Source organism: Pleurodeles waltl, chromosome 1_1 (genome assembly GCF_031143425.1).
Source record: "Pleurodeles waltl isolate 20211129_DDA chromosome 1_1, aPleWal1.hap1.20221129, whole genome shotgun sequence".
NCBI lineage: Eukaryota > Metazoa > Chordata > Amphibia > Caudata > Salamandridae > Pleurodeles > Pleurodeles waltl.
In genome coordinates, this window is record NC_090436.1 from 837,230,906 (window position 1) to 837,250,839 (window position 19,934).

Sequence of the window (19,934 nt, forward strand, 5' to 3'; positions counted from 1 at the left end):
AAATATAGAATATTTATCTGAGTAGATTAAGGTCAAAAAGATCAATATTTGCAATATGAATTTCAAGAGTTGCAGAATAGTCTCTGGATAAGAAACAGACAAGTAATGTTTAGTTTTCAATGTACCTGGTGTGTGTCAAACATTACACGAACAAGGATCGCAGAGGAGGAGGTTGTGTGGAAAAAAAGAGGGTATGCTTTGGATTTTCTGACGCCCACAGATGATGCGTCATTTCTTTTCCCGCAACACAGGACTTGCGTTGTTTGGTCTGAGTTCCTCACTGCGGTGCGGGGATCTTTGTTGTACCCAGGGACGGTGCGTGGAATTTCTGGGCGTGCGGGGTGAAGTCACAAGCTTGCGTCGTTCCTGTAACGCAGAGCGTTGGATTTTCTGTTGCACGGCAGGCGCTGCATTGATTCTCAATTTTAGAAGTCAAGCTGCATCATTCCGGCTCGGCTGTGCGTCGATCCAGGGGCTGTGCGGTGAATTTCCGTTCCCAACGCAGGTGCTGCGTCGATCTTTACTCTGGGAGTTGGGCTGCGTCGTTATGGTTCAGCTGTGCAGTGATTTTGTCATTGCGGTGCAGGCTGTGCGTCATTTCCAGCAGACTGTTCGTTGAATTTTCAGCGCACAAGGACTTCTTTGCAGAAAATTAAGTCTTTTTGGCCCTGAGACTTCCGCAACAGGAGGTAAGCTCTATCCAAGCCCCCTGGAGACCACTTCTCAGCAGAGCCAGAGGCCAGCAAGGCAGCAGTCCTTTACAGCAAAGAAGTCTAGGTGAGTCCTTTGGACAGCCAGGCAGCTTCTCTTGGCAGGTTGCAGGTTCTGGTTCAGAGTTTCCTTCCCAGGAGGTATCTTGTCAATAAGTGTCTGAGTTGGTGGGGTCAGGGACCCAGTTTATATATCCAAATGTGCCATTGAAGTGGGGGAGGCTTCAAAGAGTGGCTTAGAAGTGCACAAGGTTCCCTTGCAGTTCCATTCCTGTTGGTCAGGGTCCCAGTAGGGGGTTTGGCAGTCCATTGTGTGAGGGAAGGCCATTGTCCTTTCAAATGCAAGTGTCAGGCCCTCCTCCCTCCGAGCCCAGGAAGACCCATTCAGTATGGAGATGTGTGCAGGTGTGACTGAGCATCGTGTGTTTGGGGTTGTCTGAGTGAAATGCACAAGGGAACTGTCAACTAGCCTAGCCAGACGAGGACTGTAAGGCACAGAAGGATTTAAGTGCAGAGAAATGCACACTTTCTAAAAGTGGCATTTCTAAAATAGTAGTTTTAAATCCAACTTCACCAATCAGCAGGATTTTGTATTACCATTCTGGTCATACTAAATATGACCCTGTTACTCCTTTCAGATCAGAATCTACCACTCAAACAGTATATGAGGGTAGCCCTAATATTAGCCTATGAAACGAGCAGGCCTCACAGCAGTGAAAAACGAATTTAGGGGTTTTACACTACCAGGACATATAAACTACATAGGTATATGTCCTGCCTTTTACCTACTTAGCACCCTGCCCTATGGGTTACATACGGCCTACCTTAGGGGTGACTTATATGTAGAAAAAGGGGAGTTTAAGGCTTGGCAAGTACGTCTAAATGCCAAGTCGAAGTGGCAGTGAAACTGCACACAAAGCATGGTTAAGGGGCTACTTAGGTGGGTGCTCAATCAGTGCTGCAGGATCACTAGTAGCATTCAATCTACAGGCCCTGGGCACATTTAGTGCACTTTACTGGGGACTTACAAGTAGATTTAATAAGCCAGTTGGGTATGAGCCAATGTCACCATGCTTTAAGGGAGAGAACATATGCACTTTAGCACTAGTTACTAGTGGTAAAGTGCGCAGAGTCCTAAAACCAGAAAAACAGTGTCCAAAAAGTGGAGAGAGGCAGGCAAAAAGTTAAGGGTGACCACCCTAAGGCTGTCAGGTCTAACAGGGTGCATATTCTGACAACCAGAAACCCCAAGTCCAACAATAAGGTCATTGTTTGATCTGACCGTAAGCCTCTCAAGATACTATCAATAGGTGGGAGAAGAAATTCCAAGTCTAGAATTGCACAGTTAAGCTTTAAGTTACAGGGCTATAGTTTTGCAGTGTGTTTTCCCCTGTCAAAAATTAAATTCTCAACATTAAGATAGGAGAAGTGTTTTTGGAAGCTGTTTTTATTCCAATTCCTCATCATAAACATATCCAATTTTTCATTTACATTTATGCATCTGTCATGTAAGCACTTTGTAAACAATAGCAATTTCTTAAGAGTACATCAACTAACAGTAAATTCCTGTCAAAGAGTAGGAGTAGCGGGCCTCAGGTACTGCACAGTTTATTCCATATTGCCAACCAAATGGACTAGCATGTTCCAGGTTGGGCAGAGAAAAGTCATCATTGATCATAGCTCATTAAACCTGATCAGTAGTGCCCCACAGGGATAGCCGTAGCATAACTAGAAAATACGCCATGATATAAACATAATGGATGCTCGTTTGGGCAATGCATCACAGGGCCTTAGTCAGTGCATTCCATAAGTCCAGGTTCACTGGGAGTTTAGCATCTGTTCTCATCAATTTCATTCTAACCACTTCAGCGATATTCCACTCTGCTGCATCTCTTAACCATTCATCTGCAACATAAGCACAAGAGCTAAGGTAGTGAGTCACCAGCAATCATCTAGCTAGCAGCAGAGCAACGTCTATTATTTGTTTCTTTATTGCATTTTTCATGTGATGGGTCCCAATACCTATCAAAACACTTCCGACCTCAACCGCAGCTCCATTTGCAACCTAGACTTGCGAATGTCTGCCTCCTACCGTCACAAACCTCAGGGCATGTCCGTATAATATAGTCATATGTAGTCTCAGATTGTCCACACTTGAGACTGTGTGCAAATAGTGTTGTCTAGGATGTGAAGTATTGTGGGAATGGCATATATATAATGTATGTAGTTAAACTATACATGTCGGAATCAGCTACTGCTGGTTGCTTTACAGAGACGCGTGAACGCCTCTTGCCATTATGTGTCTGGGAGTCGTTTGTTACAATTTGCTTCTCATTTCTGTCTCCCAGGTAAAGGAGGTGCACCCATGTCTTCGCTTAATGCTTGATATATCCGGATGATTACCACAGTGCCTTTTATCTGTCCATATTATGAGGGTCAGCGTGGCCGAACTCCTAGATTCCTCCTCTCTTATGGCCCAGATGCTCTGTGCTATCCCTTTAATTTCTCAGTGGTGCACGAATTGACACTCTCTCAGTTAAAATTTGCACTTCACCTGTTCACATGTGAGAATCAGTCCGTTCTCATACAGGTCTCTTGCCTCTCAAAGCCAACCTTTTACTAACTTCTCATCTTCAAGTACATATCCAAATTATCAAATCCAGGGATGTCCCACAATGGTAAAATCTGTGAGTAGGGTGGTCTGCATCCCCATTTCGACCTGCTCAAGCCCCATACATACAATAGCTGTTATACTACACATTTGATAGATTATGGGCCTTGATCCGCCCTTATATTGTCTGGGTCAGTTCCCACTGAGGGCCTTATTCTGGGATTTAGACAGAAGTTACTTGATAACAGGCACCAGGGTCACATGAAGCTGTCAGCTGCCAAGGGCTTGCTTCAATCCCTTTTTGATGAATCTGAAAAGTGGGTCAGAGATTGTGACGTTTGTAACGATTCTGATGTCTGCTAAAACCTCTACCTTTCCTTTAACCCCTGATGAATAACCCACCTCAATGCAGAATAAGGTAGCCTTGGGCATTGCTGAGACATTTAAAGCATTGTTCAATCAATGTCAGCATGCCTTAGTCCTGGTACACTACTAATTTAAATGCATGGCCAAAGGTCAAATTTGTCAAACAATTCAATTCTAACGTCTTAGATGGTCTTCAGTAATGTAGGATTCACATCGACTGTAGCTATGGATTATGGCATTTAATTATGTTCCGCAGAGAAAGAAAATTCGTTAGACAAATATGGTTTCACAATGCCACAGTCCTCTATGACCTCTCATGAATGGACAAGTAAAACCATTCAAACACTGTCTTGCACACAGTACTGTCCTGAAATAAACAACCCTGTGTCGAAACCGTTAGACTGCAAGCATCCAGGATTTTTCCTCATTTCGTCACTGGTTAAAGACCTTCCTTATTTCTTGAAGACATTATACTGTCTTTACCCAAGTTTAATGTTTAGATTTCAAGAATAACTGCCTGGCATCAAAAATGCAGAAAATAGAGTATCAGACAATTAGTTGAAAACTAATTCTTAATATGATATAATCAACAAAGCTTGACTGCATGACATCAAAACATATGACTGAGTAAAGATCGAATGGCCAAGAATGATAACCAAAACCGACTCTGAACTCTCACGTCCCAGGAAGGTTATGAAAGTGGGCGGGTGTTTGGTGGAGAAGGCAAAATTATTTGTTTTTTCAGTACCTTTGGCTCTGTTAGGTGACCTACATGAATCATGAAATGCCTACTGCTGTGGGGATCTCATTCAGCGGAACACAAAAAGTAGTTCAGGCCTTTCCTTATCTTCCATTTCCCTTCCACTATCATCAATCAAAAGAAAAAATTTACTTATTTAAAGAAAACAATCTAATCTATTGACCCGATGACTAGTGAGGGTGGTGATGCCAGACATCCAAATGATTTGATGAACTCCCTGTATACAGAGTACATTCTGCCACGCTCTAAAAAAAATGGGACAACCTGCTGATGAGAATGGAGTAGCTTCCTTATTAGTAGTAAAATAATTTCTAAATGTGGAATGATGTGGGGCAGGGCGCTCTACCAGAACTGGACCATGGCTTCAGACAGTAAAGATACATGTAAACCTTTATAGAGATTAGGAGTTTCTCCATTATGTTAAGATACAGAAGCACACTAGAGAAGAGTGCTTATGTAAATATGATTGATGTTACCTAAAGTGAAAAGCCCAGGAAGAGCACCACATGCGCTGCATGATTCAAGGCATTTTTTGTAAACCTAGTGAACTGAATGGATTTTGCACGTGATTCTTACTACGCTACTTTCGAAATGTTGCAGCTTTTCCATGTGTATTCAGCACAAAGTCTAGGAAACTAGGCTGTTCTGTTCATTGACGTGTTATCTTATCATTTTACTATTTGTCTGTTGGAGTACAGGTGAGTCTGTGTAAGTTGCATATTTGTTGAGTAAATCCGATTTGTAATAGCGTTGATAAAGCTCATGGCCTAAATGCCTGGAGCAAACAACAATAGAACAGGCACTCACTATGGTTGTTTCAGGATATCAATATGTTCAACGCGTGATACTTCCAAATACTACAATGGTGACTAATTCAATACAAAACATGATCTGGTTTGCAAAATATGCCAAAAGTAATGCTGAGCAGGTGATTCTATATAAAAAAAAAACATTCTGTTATATATCACAATGTGTGATAAAGAGCACAGTAAGGACCATATTACCAATGGACGGGAGAAAACAAAAAATCTGCAAGGGTGATTAAGTTATTCCCTAATTTCGAGCCCTCTGTTGAGAAACATTCCTCCAAATTAGACCTGGTGAATTTGTCCCTCAAAAACATGGTGGGATTTTGCCTGCTATAATAAGACTTGTTCTATTAATGCATGCCTTGCAGTGCTAGTTGCCATTTTTGGTAATCTGCAAACTGAATTCTGCTAACATTTTACTTTTTTTTAACAGCCATCCTATGCCGAATTTGATATCAGTGGAAATGTACTAGGACTGATATTCAATCAAGGAATGATATGGTAATCAACATTGCCTTCAATTTAAGCTTCTGAAATGTTATGTAGCAATTTTTTATTTCTTTCCTAATGAACAGGTCAGAGAATATCAAACAGAAATCTGGATTCCGGTCCTTAATCGTCTGCCCCTGTAAGGAAGTGACGCACATCAGCAGGACAGGAAATAGTAATAGATGAAGAAGCCTGTCAGAAAGTGTTTCCTTTAATATTGAACGTCAGGCAAATAAACGTGCATGTACTAATATATGTATATTTGTAGGTAATAGTATGTATATACATTTGCTCGTTCATGTAACCAAATCAAGCCGAAAAGGAGTAGATGAATTCTGAGAGCGGAAATGTCCTAGCAATTCATTGTGGCGTAGTATCCTTCAAAGAGTCGTGCCTTTTGGAGAGAGGGATGTTGCCTCTGAGCTGATGTAGAGAATGTCTTTTGCTGTGCTTTCCTTGCTATGGTTGTGCCCAGTGCCCGCGGAGGTGATATCAACCATTTAAGAGCGGGAGCTGATCGTGAGAGTTTTTCAGAAACCCACAACCCAGCTGTGTTAGAAGCTCTTGCTGGTCCTAGCAACCGTATTGAATCGTTGCCCCGGCTCGGAGGAGAACCTGTTCCAAAATTTACAAATCTGCTCCTAGGAAAAGATAAAAGACAGTAGTGGAATTAATAGTGTTAGCTGCATCCTCAGTAATAAAGATAGTAGGTACGTTTTTAAAATCCAGAGATACATATGTTGCAGCACGAGCGCCCACTCAAAAAGCATGAAGCCTTGGTAAAAAGGCCTCTCTGCACCACCTATCTTCTGACTGGCCTGTCGCCATCACCTATTCACTAAAGCATAGAAAAGTGATGGATGGAATGCTTGAATACCACTGGTAATTACTCAGGGTCACATCTCAGTCCTTCGTTATTTTGCACACTTTGCCACATCAGTTTGTACTTAGATGGGGGCCGAGTAAGTGCCAGTAGCTGAGATTGATTGAAGCATTCCATCCATTACTTTTTGTATAGTTTAGTGTGTCACCCTAAGTGGGACGGGTATGCACAGATTTTGGCCCTGTGCTCACTGCATCACTGGAACCACGCTATACCTGACTGATAAGCTTTAATCAGGGCAAAACTGGTCTTATGTCACTTCTGCTCCAGTTCACAGAGAACCTGGTCCGGTTCCCAGTGCAAGGACCACAAAACAAGAAAAGGTCAGGATCTTTCCAATGTAAACAATGTATCAGATCCACAAAATATGACAACGCAATTTCAGAGGGAGACTGTTCTCTACAAAGGTGAGGCCCTCCGAGCTGTTTTATGGCGTGGGAAAAGTAGATAATTGTCCAAGGATCACACCTTTTGGGGGCCTAGAGATAAAGTGATTACAGTGTAAAAAAAAGTACGTAACATTTTAATTTGACAGATGAGAATGCCTAGTCTGCCCAAACGTATCCCCTCTGTCCTCCATATTTGGTGGTAATTAAATACAAAATAATCTTTCTACTTCTCTCTCTTTTCTTCATCTTAGCTCTTACACACAATCCCTCTCTCTTTAGGTCTATCTGCCTACCTATCTCTACATTTCTATGTACCTACCCCACGTTCTTTGTCTCATTTCCTCAGTTCCCTCTACTTTACTTATGTGTACCTCACCTCTCTGAATATACCTTTCTCTAACTCCACCTCTCTATATCTCTCTCACAACCTCACTCTTATCTCTCTCTCTTTCTCTTTCCCTTTCTCTCCGTCTAACTTTATATATTTACCCCATTTATCTCCCTCAATTCTATTGACCTCATACCAGCCTCTACACTGCACTGCTGTATTTCCATTACACTTTTTTGAATCTCTAATCCATATACCCCAAGTTTATCTCTCAAACTCATGTCTCTCTTTACCTAACTTCACTACCCCCCTCTCTTCATCTCATTATACTTCACCTTTACCTACCTTTCTCTCAAACGTGGCTCTACTTCACCTCTCTAAGGGCCAGATTTAAGAAAAGTGGCGCCACTTTTCTGGTGTCCTTTGCGAGCAGCCCCCCACTGCCACCATGTGCTCCATATTTAAAATACAGGGTAGGGGCAATAGTGTTAGAATTTCTGACTCTATTGATGTACTGTTCAGGGTTAGTGCCAAAAGTTTGGCTCTAACCCTGAACAGTACATAGGGACCCATTGTAAACAATGGCATGCCCCCTTTTAACGCCTGCTCTGAGCAGGCATTAAAAATGCCAAAACAAATGATGCAAAGATATCTTTTAGATTACAAAGTGGTTACAAGGGGTTACAAAGTTGTGCAATGCATGCATTGAGCCACTTTGTATCTTTGGTGAGGCAATTTTGGCCTCCTGGGGCCACAGTAGCATAAAAAATGACATTAATGTGGTGCAACAAGGTGCTAGGGGCTCTTAGATATGCCCCTAAGTTATTTCTGTAAATAGCTTAAATCTCGCTCACTACCTGATCTTTACCTAACCATGCACTGGCTACCTACAAGAAAAGAAATGATATTGTTAGATAGCTTGGGGCAATACCACTATGTGTGTGTGAAGAGAGGAAACAAATATATTAAGAGAAACAGGTTAATTGAAAACATGTAATTAGCTAAAAAGACGTTTTGGGAGGGTCAGAACTAATCAAAAGAGGCTTTGATCAAAATTATATTTTCAGTGCCCCACTCAAGACATATTTTGAGGTTTCTTGTTTGTAACAACCTTGGAATTGTTTACCCATTTGCAGATAATTCAAGCCCTTCTAATGCCAGTCAATATTGAATTAGGTATTAAACTATCTGAAAATGGATCTTACAAAAACAGCCAAAAGCTCAAGCTGTACAGCATCCAAAAGCAAAATAGTAATTCAAGCCTGCACAATCAAATATTGTTGAAGTAGAATTGAAAACAATCTAGATGCAAGCACAAAAAGAAATATATTTAGGAATTCTTGTCCAAGCTTTCATTTGGTACTATAACAGAAATTGACTGAAAAAAAGGATTAAAGTAACGTTATATTTAGGTATGGTAATAAGATCTTCGTTTACATTTGAAAAAAACCTAGAAATTAGGTCTGGGCAAAATAATACGTTTTGCATCATTTTTAGAATTTTGTGTTACCCGTGTTATGCAAAATTCCCAAAATAACACCAGTACACCATTTTATGTGATTACATGTCATTTATGGCAAACATTTATGGTAAAAGTGCCATTCAGAGTTAAAATTTACAGCAAACTCATTGGAACAACAGAACAGTAGTGGTTTCACAGTTCTTTTGTTTTGTCACTATTTTTTTTTAGCATTAAATGATCCCGAAGTCAAAAATTGCGAGGCCATGTTTAACACTAAAATATAGTGCAAAATGATGGATTTGCATTTTACATAATTTTGCAAAATTTTGCTGGAATTTTGTGTAATTAAGCGAAAACAAAAAATGCTAATTTAAATCACCCCTACTATGAATTTGCTGAAAATGAACAAAAGTTAAACCCTAGAAATTCACAGAAAAATGACAAAGGTTAAACTTCACTTTTTAATGCTTGCATGGTCCCACGTTACCCCCACGTCTTCCACAGGAACACATGCAATGACTGCACTAAGCTCTGCAGGACCTCAAAGGGAAGCATTGCCGGGTCCCGCAAGATTACAGCAGTCCCCAGAACATTTTTTTATTTTTTTTTAGGAATCTTGGGACACAGGGACCAAATCCATAAGTCCTGAAATGGTGGCCGTAACGTGATTGGTACCCGCCGCAAGGTGCCACAGGTGACAACAGGTAAAAAAGCCCTCTCAGACAATCTGAGCATTTTTTTAAAACTTGCAGTATTGTGGGAGTACCACAGTACCAGATGTCCCAATATCACTATGGGCCTCATTACGAGTCTGGCTGTCTTCAGACCGCCAGCCCCGCTTTGGAGGTCAGGGCTGCTGCTGCTGTGGCGGTCCGACCACTACATAAAGAATCAGGTGATCAGACCGCCATGGGTCTGCCAGCACCGGTGATCCCAATGGCCTGGCGGCGGTGGAGATCGTAATCTTCCATGGCATCACTGCATGCAGTGCTGCCCGACCTCGTTCTATGTCAGCCCTTTCATAGCGGTTTCATTGCCATGAAAAGGCTGGTGGAGAACAGGTGCAGGAGCCCACAGGGGAGGGGGCCCTGTACTGTCCATGTACTTGGCATGGGCATTGCAGGGATCCCCATGACCAGCTCCCTCGCAATGTTCACTGTCTGCAAAATTGCGAGGGTGCTGGTGCACCCTCTGGGCTACAGCATTGGCACTGCCTTGCTTACGAGCCTGAGACAATGCAGTAGCCTCTTTCCCGCTGGCCTAGCTGGAAACTCCTAATAGGTTCAGCGGGTGCTCACCACTATGGCGGCAAGTGCCCTGTCAGAAGTTTGGCAGATGGGCTTTTCCATCCGCGAAATCTATAATGAGGGCCTATATGTTAACCTTTAATTTCTCAAACAAGGCAGAATGGATTTACATCAAATCACAAAAAACACTTTCAGAGAAAATCACAAAAAAACAAATTTTCCGAGAAAAAAATCTAGCTTTCTGCTACATTTGGAGTAATTCTGTTCTACAGTTTTTTTTCTGAATCACTTCCCAAAACTCCCATTTGCTAATCACTGCAGCATCCGTTGATGAATCCTCATGAAATTAAACAGACATTTGACATGTTTAGTGTATTGTGGCTATGGCATATTTCATGCAGATGCAACAAGGGGACTCATTTTCCTGTGGTAATAACTTTCGTTGTGTTTAATAAATCTGCATGAATTTTGGCAGAATATAAATCTCGGGTTTCATGAAGATTCAATAAGGATATGGGTCAAAGTTAAAGGGGATGATTGTCTAACAAGGTTGGTGCACACTTGGCAGACACCTGGGCACTGATTTATCAAAACTTTGCTTTGGTGCAAGTCACAAAAACTGATGCAAACAGACACAAAATGTAGATGAAGTATTTATGGGTAGATTTATCAAGACATTTCACCAGTGTCAAGTCATGCAAAGTTGCAAAAACGGGTGCAAAGTCTTCAAAAAGTATGAACTTTCCTGGACAGATATTTTATGTACAGGAAAGTAGCCGTAAAAATAAAGCAGATAGCACTGTGTGCTGGTTTGCAATATTTTGCTTCAGGGGAGTAGAGGGCATTCCATGGTGGTACATGTGCAGTCCCACAAAATCATCTCTGGTTTTTGATGCAACTCATCTCTACTAAAATTAGTAGACAAGGCTGTACCCCTGAAAATGATGCCCACTTGAGGCAGACGTTAACAAGGAGAAATGTTTTTATTTCTCCTACTTTTTCACAAATTGCATGCATTCGGCACTGTACAGCTCACATTCAATGTGTGAAAAGTTTTAAAGTTAGCCTTAGCATAGTATTTTGTACTGTAATTATAACTTTACAGTACAAAACATACGCTAAACATCACACACACACAACTTTGCATTATGCCTCAGATATAGGATTCTGGGAAAATGCTTGGAAACACAGCCTTTTAAGAAACAAGCAGAGGTACTCACTATGAGGATTCAAGGAAGATTATACTGCAACAAGATTCTGTGCCACACCAAGGAAAGGGCACTGAATAACACACAGTAACGATAGATAAATCCTACTTGAAATCAACATTAGAGATAGGACAGAACACATGTTGTGTGTAACAGCATACAAACCCACAATAAATAATTTAGAGATCATGAACAAACATTACTATTTTTCAGTTGTGGACTAAACAAACATACAGTCTCATTTTGCACTCAAAGGAGCGCAGTCTAAGGGACCAGTTCAAATCCACAGCAGATACATTCAGCATTAGGGCCAAACACTCTGGAACATCCCTCTTATCCAGTGGAATTTTCCCTGTGGTATGTGCATTCCATGCAAGCACACAAAGGCATGCAAAACTATAGACCTGGGTTTACAGACCATATGGGAACAAAGAAATTGAATAATCAGTAGCATTGCTTTTGTAGTGCATTTACTGACATCACTTTGGGCCATATTTATACTTTTCGACGCACAACTGCGCCAACGCAGTTGTGTGTCAAAAAATATAACGCCCTTCTGAAGCGCCATGCGGGTGCCGTATTTATTCAATGACGTTAGCCGGCGGAGCTAACTGGTGTGCGTGAAAAAAAATGACGTACACCAGGCAGCGCCGGCGTAGGGGAATATGGAGCTTGGGCGCCAAAAAATGGGGCAAGTCAGGCTGAGGCAACATTTTTGCCTCAACCCGATTTGCGCCATTTTTTTTAACTCCCAACCCCCATTGAAATGACTCCTGTCTTAGCAAAGACAGGAGTCATGCCCCCTTGCCCAATGGCCATGCCCAGGGGACTTCTGTCCCCTGGGCATGGCCATTGGGTATAGTGGCATGTAGGGGGGCACAAATCAGGCCCCCCTAAGCCACAAAAATAAAATAAAAAATTACTTACCTGAACTTACCTTATGTTCCCTGGGATGGGTCCCTCCATCCTTAGGCGTCCTCCTGGGGTGGGCAAGGGTGACGGGGGGGTCCCTGGGGGCATGGGAGGGCACCTCTGGGCTCCTTCCAAGCCCACAGGTCCCTTAACGCCTGCTAAAAAACTACGCAAAACAGCTGGACGTCATTTTTTTTTGACCCGCCCACTCCCAGGCGTGATTTTTGCCTCGGAGTGTAAATACGGCGCACATGCCTCAGAGTCAATTTTTTAGACGGCAACGCCTACCTTGCATATCATTAACGCAAAGTAGGTGTCCACGCTAAAAAGTGACGCAAACTCCATGGACTTTGGCGCTAGACGCGTCTAACGCCAGAGTATAAATATGGAGTTAGTTTTGCGTCGAATTTGCGTAAAAAAAAACGACGCAAATCCGGCGCAAACAGAGTATAAATATGCCCCTTTGTGTCTCCACTGCAACGATATGACCACAAGGCCCAGGAAGACCTCTATTCTTGAACATAAATCCAGCATAGGCCGTGTGATCCTAATAACTAAAATGGTGACTATAACTCACTATCAGAAATTATTTCACATTCCTTAGATACCATGTGGACAATCGTGGAGAAAGTTGCTCAAAACAGAAACAGTTTTCACCCCCCGGATCCCTCAAGAACACAAATTGTAGCTCAGGATGGCGACAAATACACCTTAGCTTAATGATGGTGGTGGAATGGCACCTCCTTTGAAATATTACTGCCACAAGGAGGCACATATGATGTAGTTTCTCTGGTGATCCTCATGGGGCACAAAGTACTGCACCTGTTCATACCAAGGCACATCACAATGGTGTAGTAGGCAGTCCACCTAAATCACAAAAACTTGTAGGCCAAGGATGGGTGCAGGAAAGGGGGTGTCAACATGTTGTTTTTCCTTCCACAGTATCTCTTCAGACCTATTCTGATGCTGTTGCTCAAAATTCCCAGGTAAAGAAAGTCCTTTTAATATGCTGGTTTGTTTTTCCAAGGAGTTGTAATGTTAGCCCACTAGACATTCGACAAGCTATCTTTTGCCTTCTCACCCTTTAACCCTTGATTGCTTGCTAGAAAAAAGGCAGAACGTGGAAAATGTATGTTATTTTGCATTTCACAAGTCTGCAAGTGGCAGTATGACTTATGATACCATCAGCCATTCTTAGCTTTGCACTGTGGGGTTTTAGGTTAGCTTTTAACACTGCCCCAATGGACTTTAAACCTCAGCATGAAAAAATGTTCTAGGCTATTACGCCAGGATTGGTCAGAGGAGTTCTTTATCATATGGCGTCAACTACCCTTTACAAAGTCATTTAGTCCATTTTAGAGCAAGCATTGGCAAAGCCAAGAGGTTTGGCACTGGCCACCAGCCTTTCTGCTTTGGCTTGTTTTGTTCTTTCCAGGCAAAAATATTTTTGATCTGCAAAATGTACACATTACTATATTAGTCCCTGGTACCGAAGAGAACTACTTTGTGTGTGGATGTACTCCTTGAGAAAAAGCAGCATGCCGTAACTCCCAGTGAAATCAGCCAATGGTTGAAGGGGACTGTCTCATTGCCCCATGGTGAAAAATGGAGTGGGTGGTAGAAAGATGTCTTTGAATAATGGATGAAGTCTGGTTAAAAAGCCCTACAACTAACTATGTTACACAGATAATTTTAGTAAAATCAAAAGGTCTTGGATAACACCAGACCTAAAAAGAAGCCAATTGATCTGCTGGTAGCTTGCAGACTCTTTGCTAATGTTTTTTGTAATGTTTTGTAATTCTCTACTATAAATAAATAACATTGAAAAGATGGGTAAAAAGGGAGGCTTGCAAAGAGATAGATAGATAGATAGATAGATAGATAGATAGATAGATAGATAGATAGATAGATAGATCCTGTTTCAAAGGGACACACATTTGACATCTTGTTAAATAGCAGCAGTCAGATGAAAAAATATAAAGGCCACTCTGAAAGGAATGTACAACACCATCAGCAGGAGCAGGGAATGGATAGAGTGAGACTATGTCCTCTGCTTAACATTGAGAGCTGGTAGAAAGCATCCTGCAGTGTCATCAGACTTTAAACAAAAAGGTGACAGCAAAGTAATAAAGTAAAAATAAACACTGGCACACAAGACAAAATATTGTGCACGGATGTGTTCCTTGTGAAAGAGCAAAACGCAGTTAAGTTATCCACTGCCTGAAAAGGACTGACCGCATGCCATATGCTGTATGCTGTAGTAGGCAGCAGCAAACTGTGAACGATACACCAACAGACCACTGGATCAAAGCCCCTTTAAATAAGTACATTATACATAAGTACACACAGCCCTAAAAGTTTGTTTCAAACATAAAATCAGAAGTAATCGGCTCACACATTTTGTGAGTGCACCTAAAAGTTTGTTTCGCACATAAAACCAGAAGTACACTGCTCAAATATTTTGTGAGTGTTTACTCTTTTGTTCAAATTATACATTAAAAGAAGCATTGGAAATGCAACCGTTATCTTTTGTGTAGTGAAAAGTTTTATATTAGGCTTTAGAATACATAAATGTACAATATGAACAGCAGCAGTGCAACCTTTCCTAATACAAATGACAAGCAAAAGACAGTGGACAGTAGCAGTGGGAACATCATGAGATGATTGTCCTGCAGAAAAGAACAGGTACATCCCAGGGAGCTATCACAGGGGGGAGTAAGAGGAGTTAAAGGACCAACTTACTCTCTCCATAAACAGACATAATCCCATAAGGAGTACAAACCCCCTTGAAGAAACTACCAAACCTCTTATAGAATGAACATACTTTCATGTTTTCTCATAGGATGATGAGCCCTTACCTTCCTAATGTGGTGTGCTTGATCAGAACCTTCCACATCTAGCAGTGGGGAGAATCTGAGAGTGCTAATGTTCACTGGTTGTACTTCCCCTAGTTATTGGTTCCCTAATTTGGGGGAGGTTATGTCAACATAAGGAGCATTAGATCAACATTAAAATTGTCTGTCGGTAGGCTAAAAATGTTTTAATGGTGTCTACCTATCACAAGATTACAAAGAGGTATGTGTGTGCCTGACTCTGTCTCTGTACCACAACTATGTTGCTGCACTATGGCTCTGTTGGTTGGTGAGGTATCCTTACTCTCTAAGGCCTTCTGAACCAACATTGTATTTCCCTTAGCCATTTTGATTGGTTTAGATGGAGTGCATCTTTTCATTGCCCCGTCCTTGGATAACCGCTTCATTCTTTGGTTCTCCTGTGCACTATAATTGGACTTGTGACACTTATGTAGAAGTAGTAAATAACTTGGGTGCCATGAGAGGGTTGCAAGCTGCATTTCTGCTGCACGAATCGCTTCTGCAACACCTACTCGATCTACCCCCCCTTAGGGGTAACCTAGAGTTTTTCTCCTGGGTAACTTCCCATCTTCCCCAGCTTTGTTGTTCTGATTTCATGAATGAGGGCCAAAACTAGCTACAAAATGGTGCGTGAAGATAATGTCCTCTAGCATGGGTTTCTGTAATCTTTGTAGTAGGTCTCACTTACACAGTTTATTTATATAGAACAAAGTGCAACATTACCATCCAACAGCTGTTATGATGAGGAGAACATGCCATTACAATTGTGCTCAGCCTCTGGCAATATAGTCTCCCTGGTTGTTCCGATTGCGCAGACTTAGTGCTCTTCTCAAATCAGTCACACAGCGCATTGTCAATTTGAACGTCTCATCCCCTGAGGTCCTAAGATTTTCTCCGGTATTTCACTTCCTACTGCACTGCCCCCACCGCTACCTGGATTGCCGTGGTGTGCTTCGCCTTCTCTTGAGCTTAGGGTCCCACTCTGGCCAGCATTGTGTTGCGTTGTCCTCTGTACGTAGAGCTACTTTTCCTTCGTTCTTACTTTGCGGCCCCCTCCCAGCTCCTGAGCTGCTCATGATTGGCTGGCCGATTCAAACTATTCTGCTGGCAGCCTTCTGCGCTCTGCATGCTGCAGCTCTGATACTCGAAGATATGGTAATCCTTTCCCATTGTGGGTGGGAACAGCTCGTCGGCCCGCCCAACCGACAATTTCACTCTGGTTCCTCTCTCGTCGGTCCAGCTCGATTGTGCAGCCCAACTCAATCCTCCGTTGCCATCGCCATCTTGCTTCTGTCTCTCTCCCTTCAGACAGCTGTGAAGCATGACAGAAGCTCTACACGGCCAGCCACTCTACTCTGATTCGAATGCAGAATCAGGCACATGCATACCTGAGGAAATGATTAACCTTACCAGCACCATCAATGAGTTTGGAAGTATTATAGTCAGCCACTTAGGAGCCTTGTCCACTTCTATCAACCAAGACAGACCAGGCACTGTCATGCATTGGGCCCCCCCCTCACAAGAAGGCAACCAATTGGCTGAAATCTCACAGGCATTAGGTTTATCATCTAAGGAAAAAGAAGCCCCCCCCCCAATTAAAACAACATACCATTTATTCTGCATGGGCAAAGTCAAAGGGAAGTACATAGGCAGTAGAAGCACCCTCCACAATGCCAGCAGCAACTGAGGGGCAAGCCCTTCAAGCTCAGACTATTTCAGATGGAACAGAAGCCCCTAAGAAATCCGAAGTTACAGGTCTCATAGCAGAGGAAAGATGAATTAACACGGCAAGCTGGCTTTGTCCAGGGCGGACCTTCAGAGCATTAGTGTCAAGGCAAATCAATCCATCTTGTGGATGGAATGGTAGATGGCTCCTCCAAGACAACTTCCCCCATAGAAGTTATGCTGGGTCAAATACTACTGGAACTTCGAGAACTGAAGCTGTCACATCTAGAAGCATATCAAAAAACTAATGAGAAATTGGGGCAGATCAATAGTAGTATCATGCAACTTACCTCCCGTATCTCCTGCTTGGAACAAAGGGTATCAGATCAGGAGGACCCCAAAGGCAGAGATGAAACCAATATTTCAAAAATGCAGAAAGAATTGGAAGCACTCCAATTGAAATTGGACGATGTGGAAAACAGGCCCCGGAGGACGATTTTAAGATTCGTAGGAGTAACCGGGGAGCAAGAATCAGGATCTACATAACTGGTGCTAAAGCATGTACTCCCAGAATCGTCAAGTCAGGAAATGGATCTGACTATAACTTGTGCATATCAAGTACCACCAGTTACGCCCACTAAGTCAAAGTATCCTTGTACCTTATTGGTTACCTTTGGGGACTACAGAGCAAAGGAAAGAATTCTGTCACAAGGGATCTAGACTAAAAACTTCAATACTACAGAGTTCTCCTTTTGTGTGTTCTCAGACAAGCCCATCATGCAGCTCGATGCTGCAAGGAATTTGTAAGCCTGATCGATGATTTTAAGTGACAAGAAGCTCCAGCAGGGATCGTTCAGCAGTCAAAGTTAAAGTTCTTTTACAAAGGCCCAATTTATGTTTTTCAGTAGGTCGATCATTCCCATGAACTATTAAGAACAGTAAAAAAGGGAGGGGTCAGGGGTGGAGGCCAGATTCATACTTTACTAATGTACAATGCAATGTGGTTTGCAGCTTGATGCACTAAAGAGGCAAAAAGAACTGGGGGAGTGCAAGCCTAGTGCACAGCCTTGTAGCTAGCAAATAGGTAAAAGATAGCTGGGGGTGCTTAAGTCCGGGTTACAGCTTTACAGCTCAAATTCAGGAGAAATTAATCCCTTGTTCGATCAAAACTATTCTTTGTTAATAGCCTTCCTTGCAACTGTCATCCTGCGTCAGTCAATGGAATAACACAACAAGGCGCTCATTCTGGAAGAGAAGGGGAGGGTAGGGTTTCAAGGCACTATAGGGGAGCAACCCGTATGTGGGAAGTGGCTTTTGATGGGTAGGGGCCTGGGTGACAGTGGGTTGTGGGGATAGGGGGTCACAGAGAAAACCAAGTGTGAAAGGAGGAGAAGAAGAAGGGAAAACAACCATAGAACATACCGTGGGATTCATGAGCTTCGAGGAATCAAGCAAATGTGGGAAACTAGGAAGCAAAAAGAGAAGGGAAAGCAACCAGGCATTAAGGCATCTAGAGTCCAGAGGCTATAGCATATACCATATGGCCAGTGAAATTAATGGATCAATAATCATGTGGAATTTAGAGCAATCTTAGAATGGCTAAGGGCATCCCAGGTGCAGATTATTTTTCTGCAAAGAAAAACACCTCAGGTTGCAGGCCAAACAGCCAAGGTTACCGGGGTATATAACAAAGGAATTCTACTCTTCAGCTGGTGCAGCAATTCGGGTATTGGCAATACTAATAACGCAGGAATTTAAGAGTGAGGTGTGCCAAGTTAGGAGAGATTCTCAAGCTAGATGGATAATCGTTAGTATTAAAAGGGAAAATCAGGTAATTAATTTGATCAGTTTTTATGTCCCAATAGAAGATGATGTAGTCGCCGTGCAGGAATTATACGAGAACGTAATTTCTCTCACAGGCCTACTGGTAATAGGGGAGGATTTTAACATTTTGCAGGATGTAACTCTTGACTCATCACGTAAAAATAAGGTTCAAAATAAACCTCAGTCATCTAAGCTCTTAAAAAGGTTATTGAAAGATCTGGCCTAGATCACTGGAGGGTCGACCATCCTGAAAGTCAAGAGTTTACATGCTTTTCAAAAAGATTCAACTCAACTTCTAGGATAGACTATTTTTTGGTATTACAACAATGGGCCAGGGGTCAGGCTGGGATAGTATCAAATCAATTTTCAGATCATGCACTCCCATTGATCGAGAAAAGGATCCCCTCAAGAGATAGGCAAAGACCACTTTGGTCATTGGACAAATCCCTAATAGTAGACCCGGGGTGGGTAGCAATCCTTGATCACATCAATCAAGGAGTTTTTGGCAAGAAACATAAGTACTGCAGTGTCTTTTGCTGTATGGGAGGCATGTAAAGCCTTTATAAGGGGCAAAGCTATTTCATATAAGGCTCAGTTATCCAAGATCAAGAGGGAAATAATTGCTACCCTGCAGGGGGAATTAGAGCATTCTAGCCTCGCCCATCAAACTGCCTATACTGCATATTCTAAAGCTCATTTGGCAGAGGCAAAGCACAATCTGAAAGAGCACTTCATAGCACAGGAAATTATCAACCAGAATACATGCCTCCAGCAAAATTATGAGGCGAATGAACATGTAGGGAAGGCTTTGACCTGGGCGGTTAAGCAAGGCGCTATCCAGCACTGATTAGCCCTATTACAGATGAAACTCAAGGATGCCTGGTTCATCAGCAGGCAGAGGTGGAATGTATGTTTTTAAGGCATTACACATATTTATACTCTTCCACATTAACAGTTCTGCAAGACCAAGTTATTTCATATTTAACAGATATTACACTTCCCATTCTAGATAATGAATCTAGGACCATTGCCAAACACCCTATTGAGTTGGTCGAGATCAAGGAAGTGATTAAAAACTCACCTAATGGGAAAGCCTGTGGAAATGATGGGCTACCGGCAGAGCTATATAAACTTCTTGTTGATAAGATCGCCCCATCCTACTTATTTTATTCAATGAAATATTAAAGGGGGTGAAGTGCCAACTACCTATAATCCAGCAGTAATCGTATCATTTTTAAAGAAAGACAAGCCCCCGGATAAGCCGGTCTCTTTTTCCCAATCAGCCTTCTCAACAACGATTACAAAATATTTACACAAATAATCGCGGCCAGGATTACTCCACTGGCTCAGGCACTCATGCATACAGATCAATCTGGTTTCCTAACAGGGTGAATGATG

The 19,934-nt window shown here is 42.2% G+C and overlaps 1 protein-coding gene across 1 annotated transcript in view; it reads left to right on the forward strand.

Moving 5' to 3' along the window:
• The window catches only part of LOC138301836 (transmembrane channel-like protein 2-A), a 536,847-nt gene that overhangs the window by 477,385 nt on the left and 39,528 nt on the right, over positions 1-19,934 (forward strand). Inside the window, exon 16 of the mRNA XM_069242355.1 lies at positions 5,690-5,757. Within this exon, the coding sequence (XP_069098456.1) occupies positions 5,690-5,757 (68 nt within the window). The remainder of the gene's footprint in view (positions 1-5,689; positions 5,758-19,934) is intronic.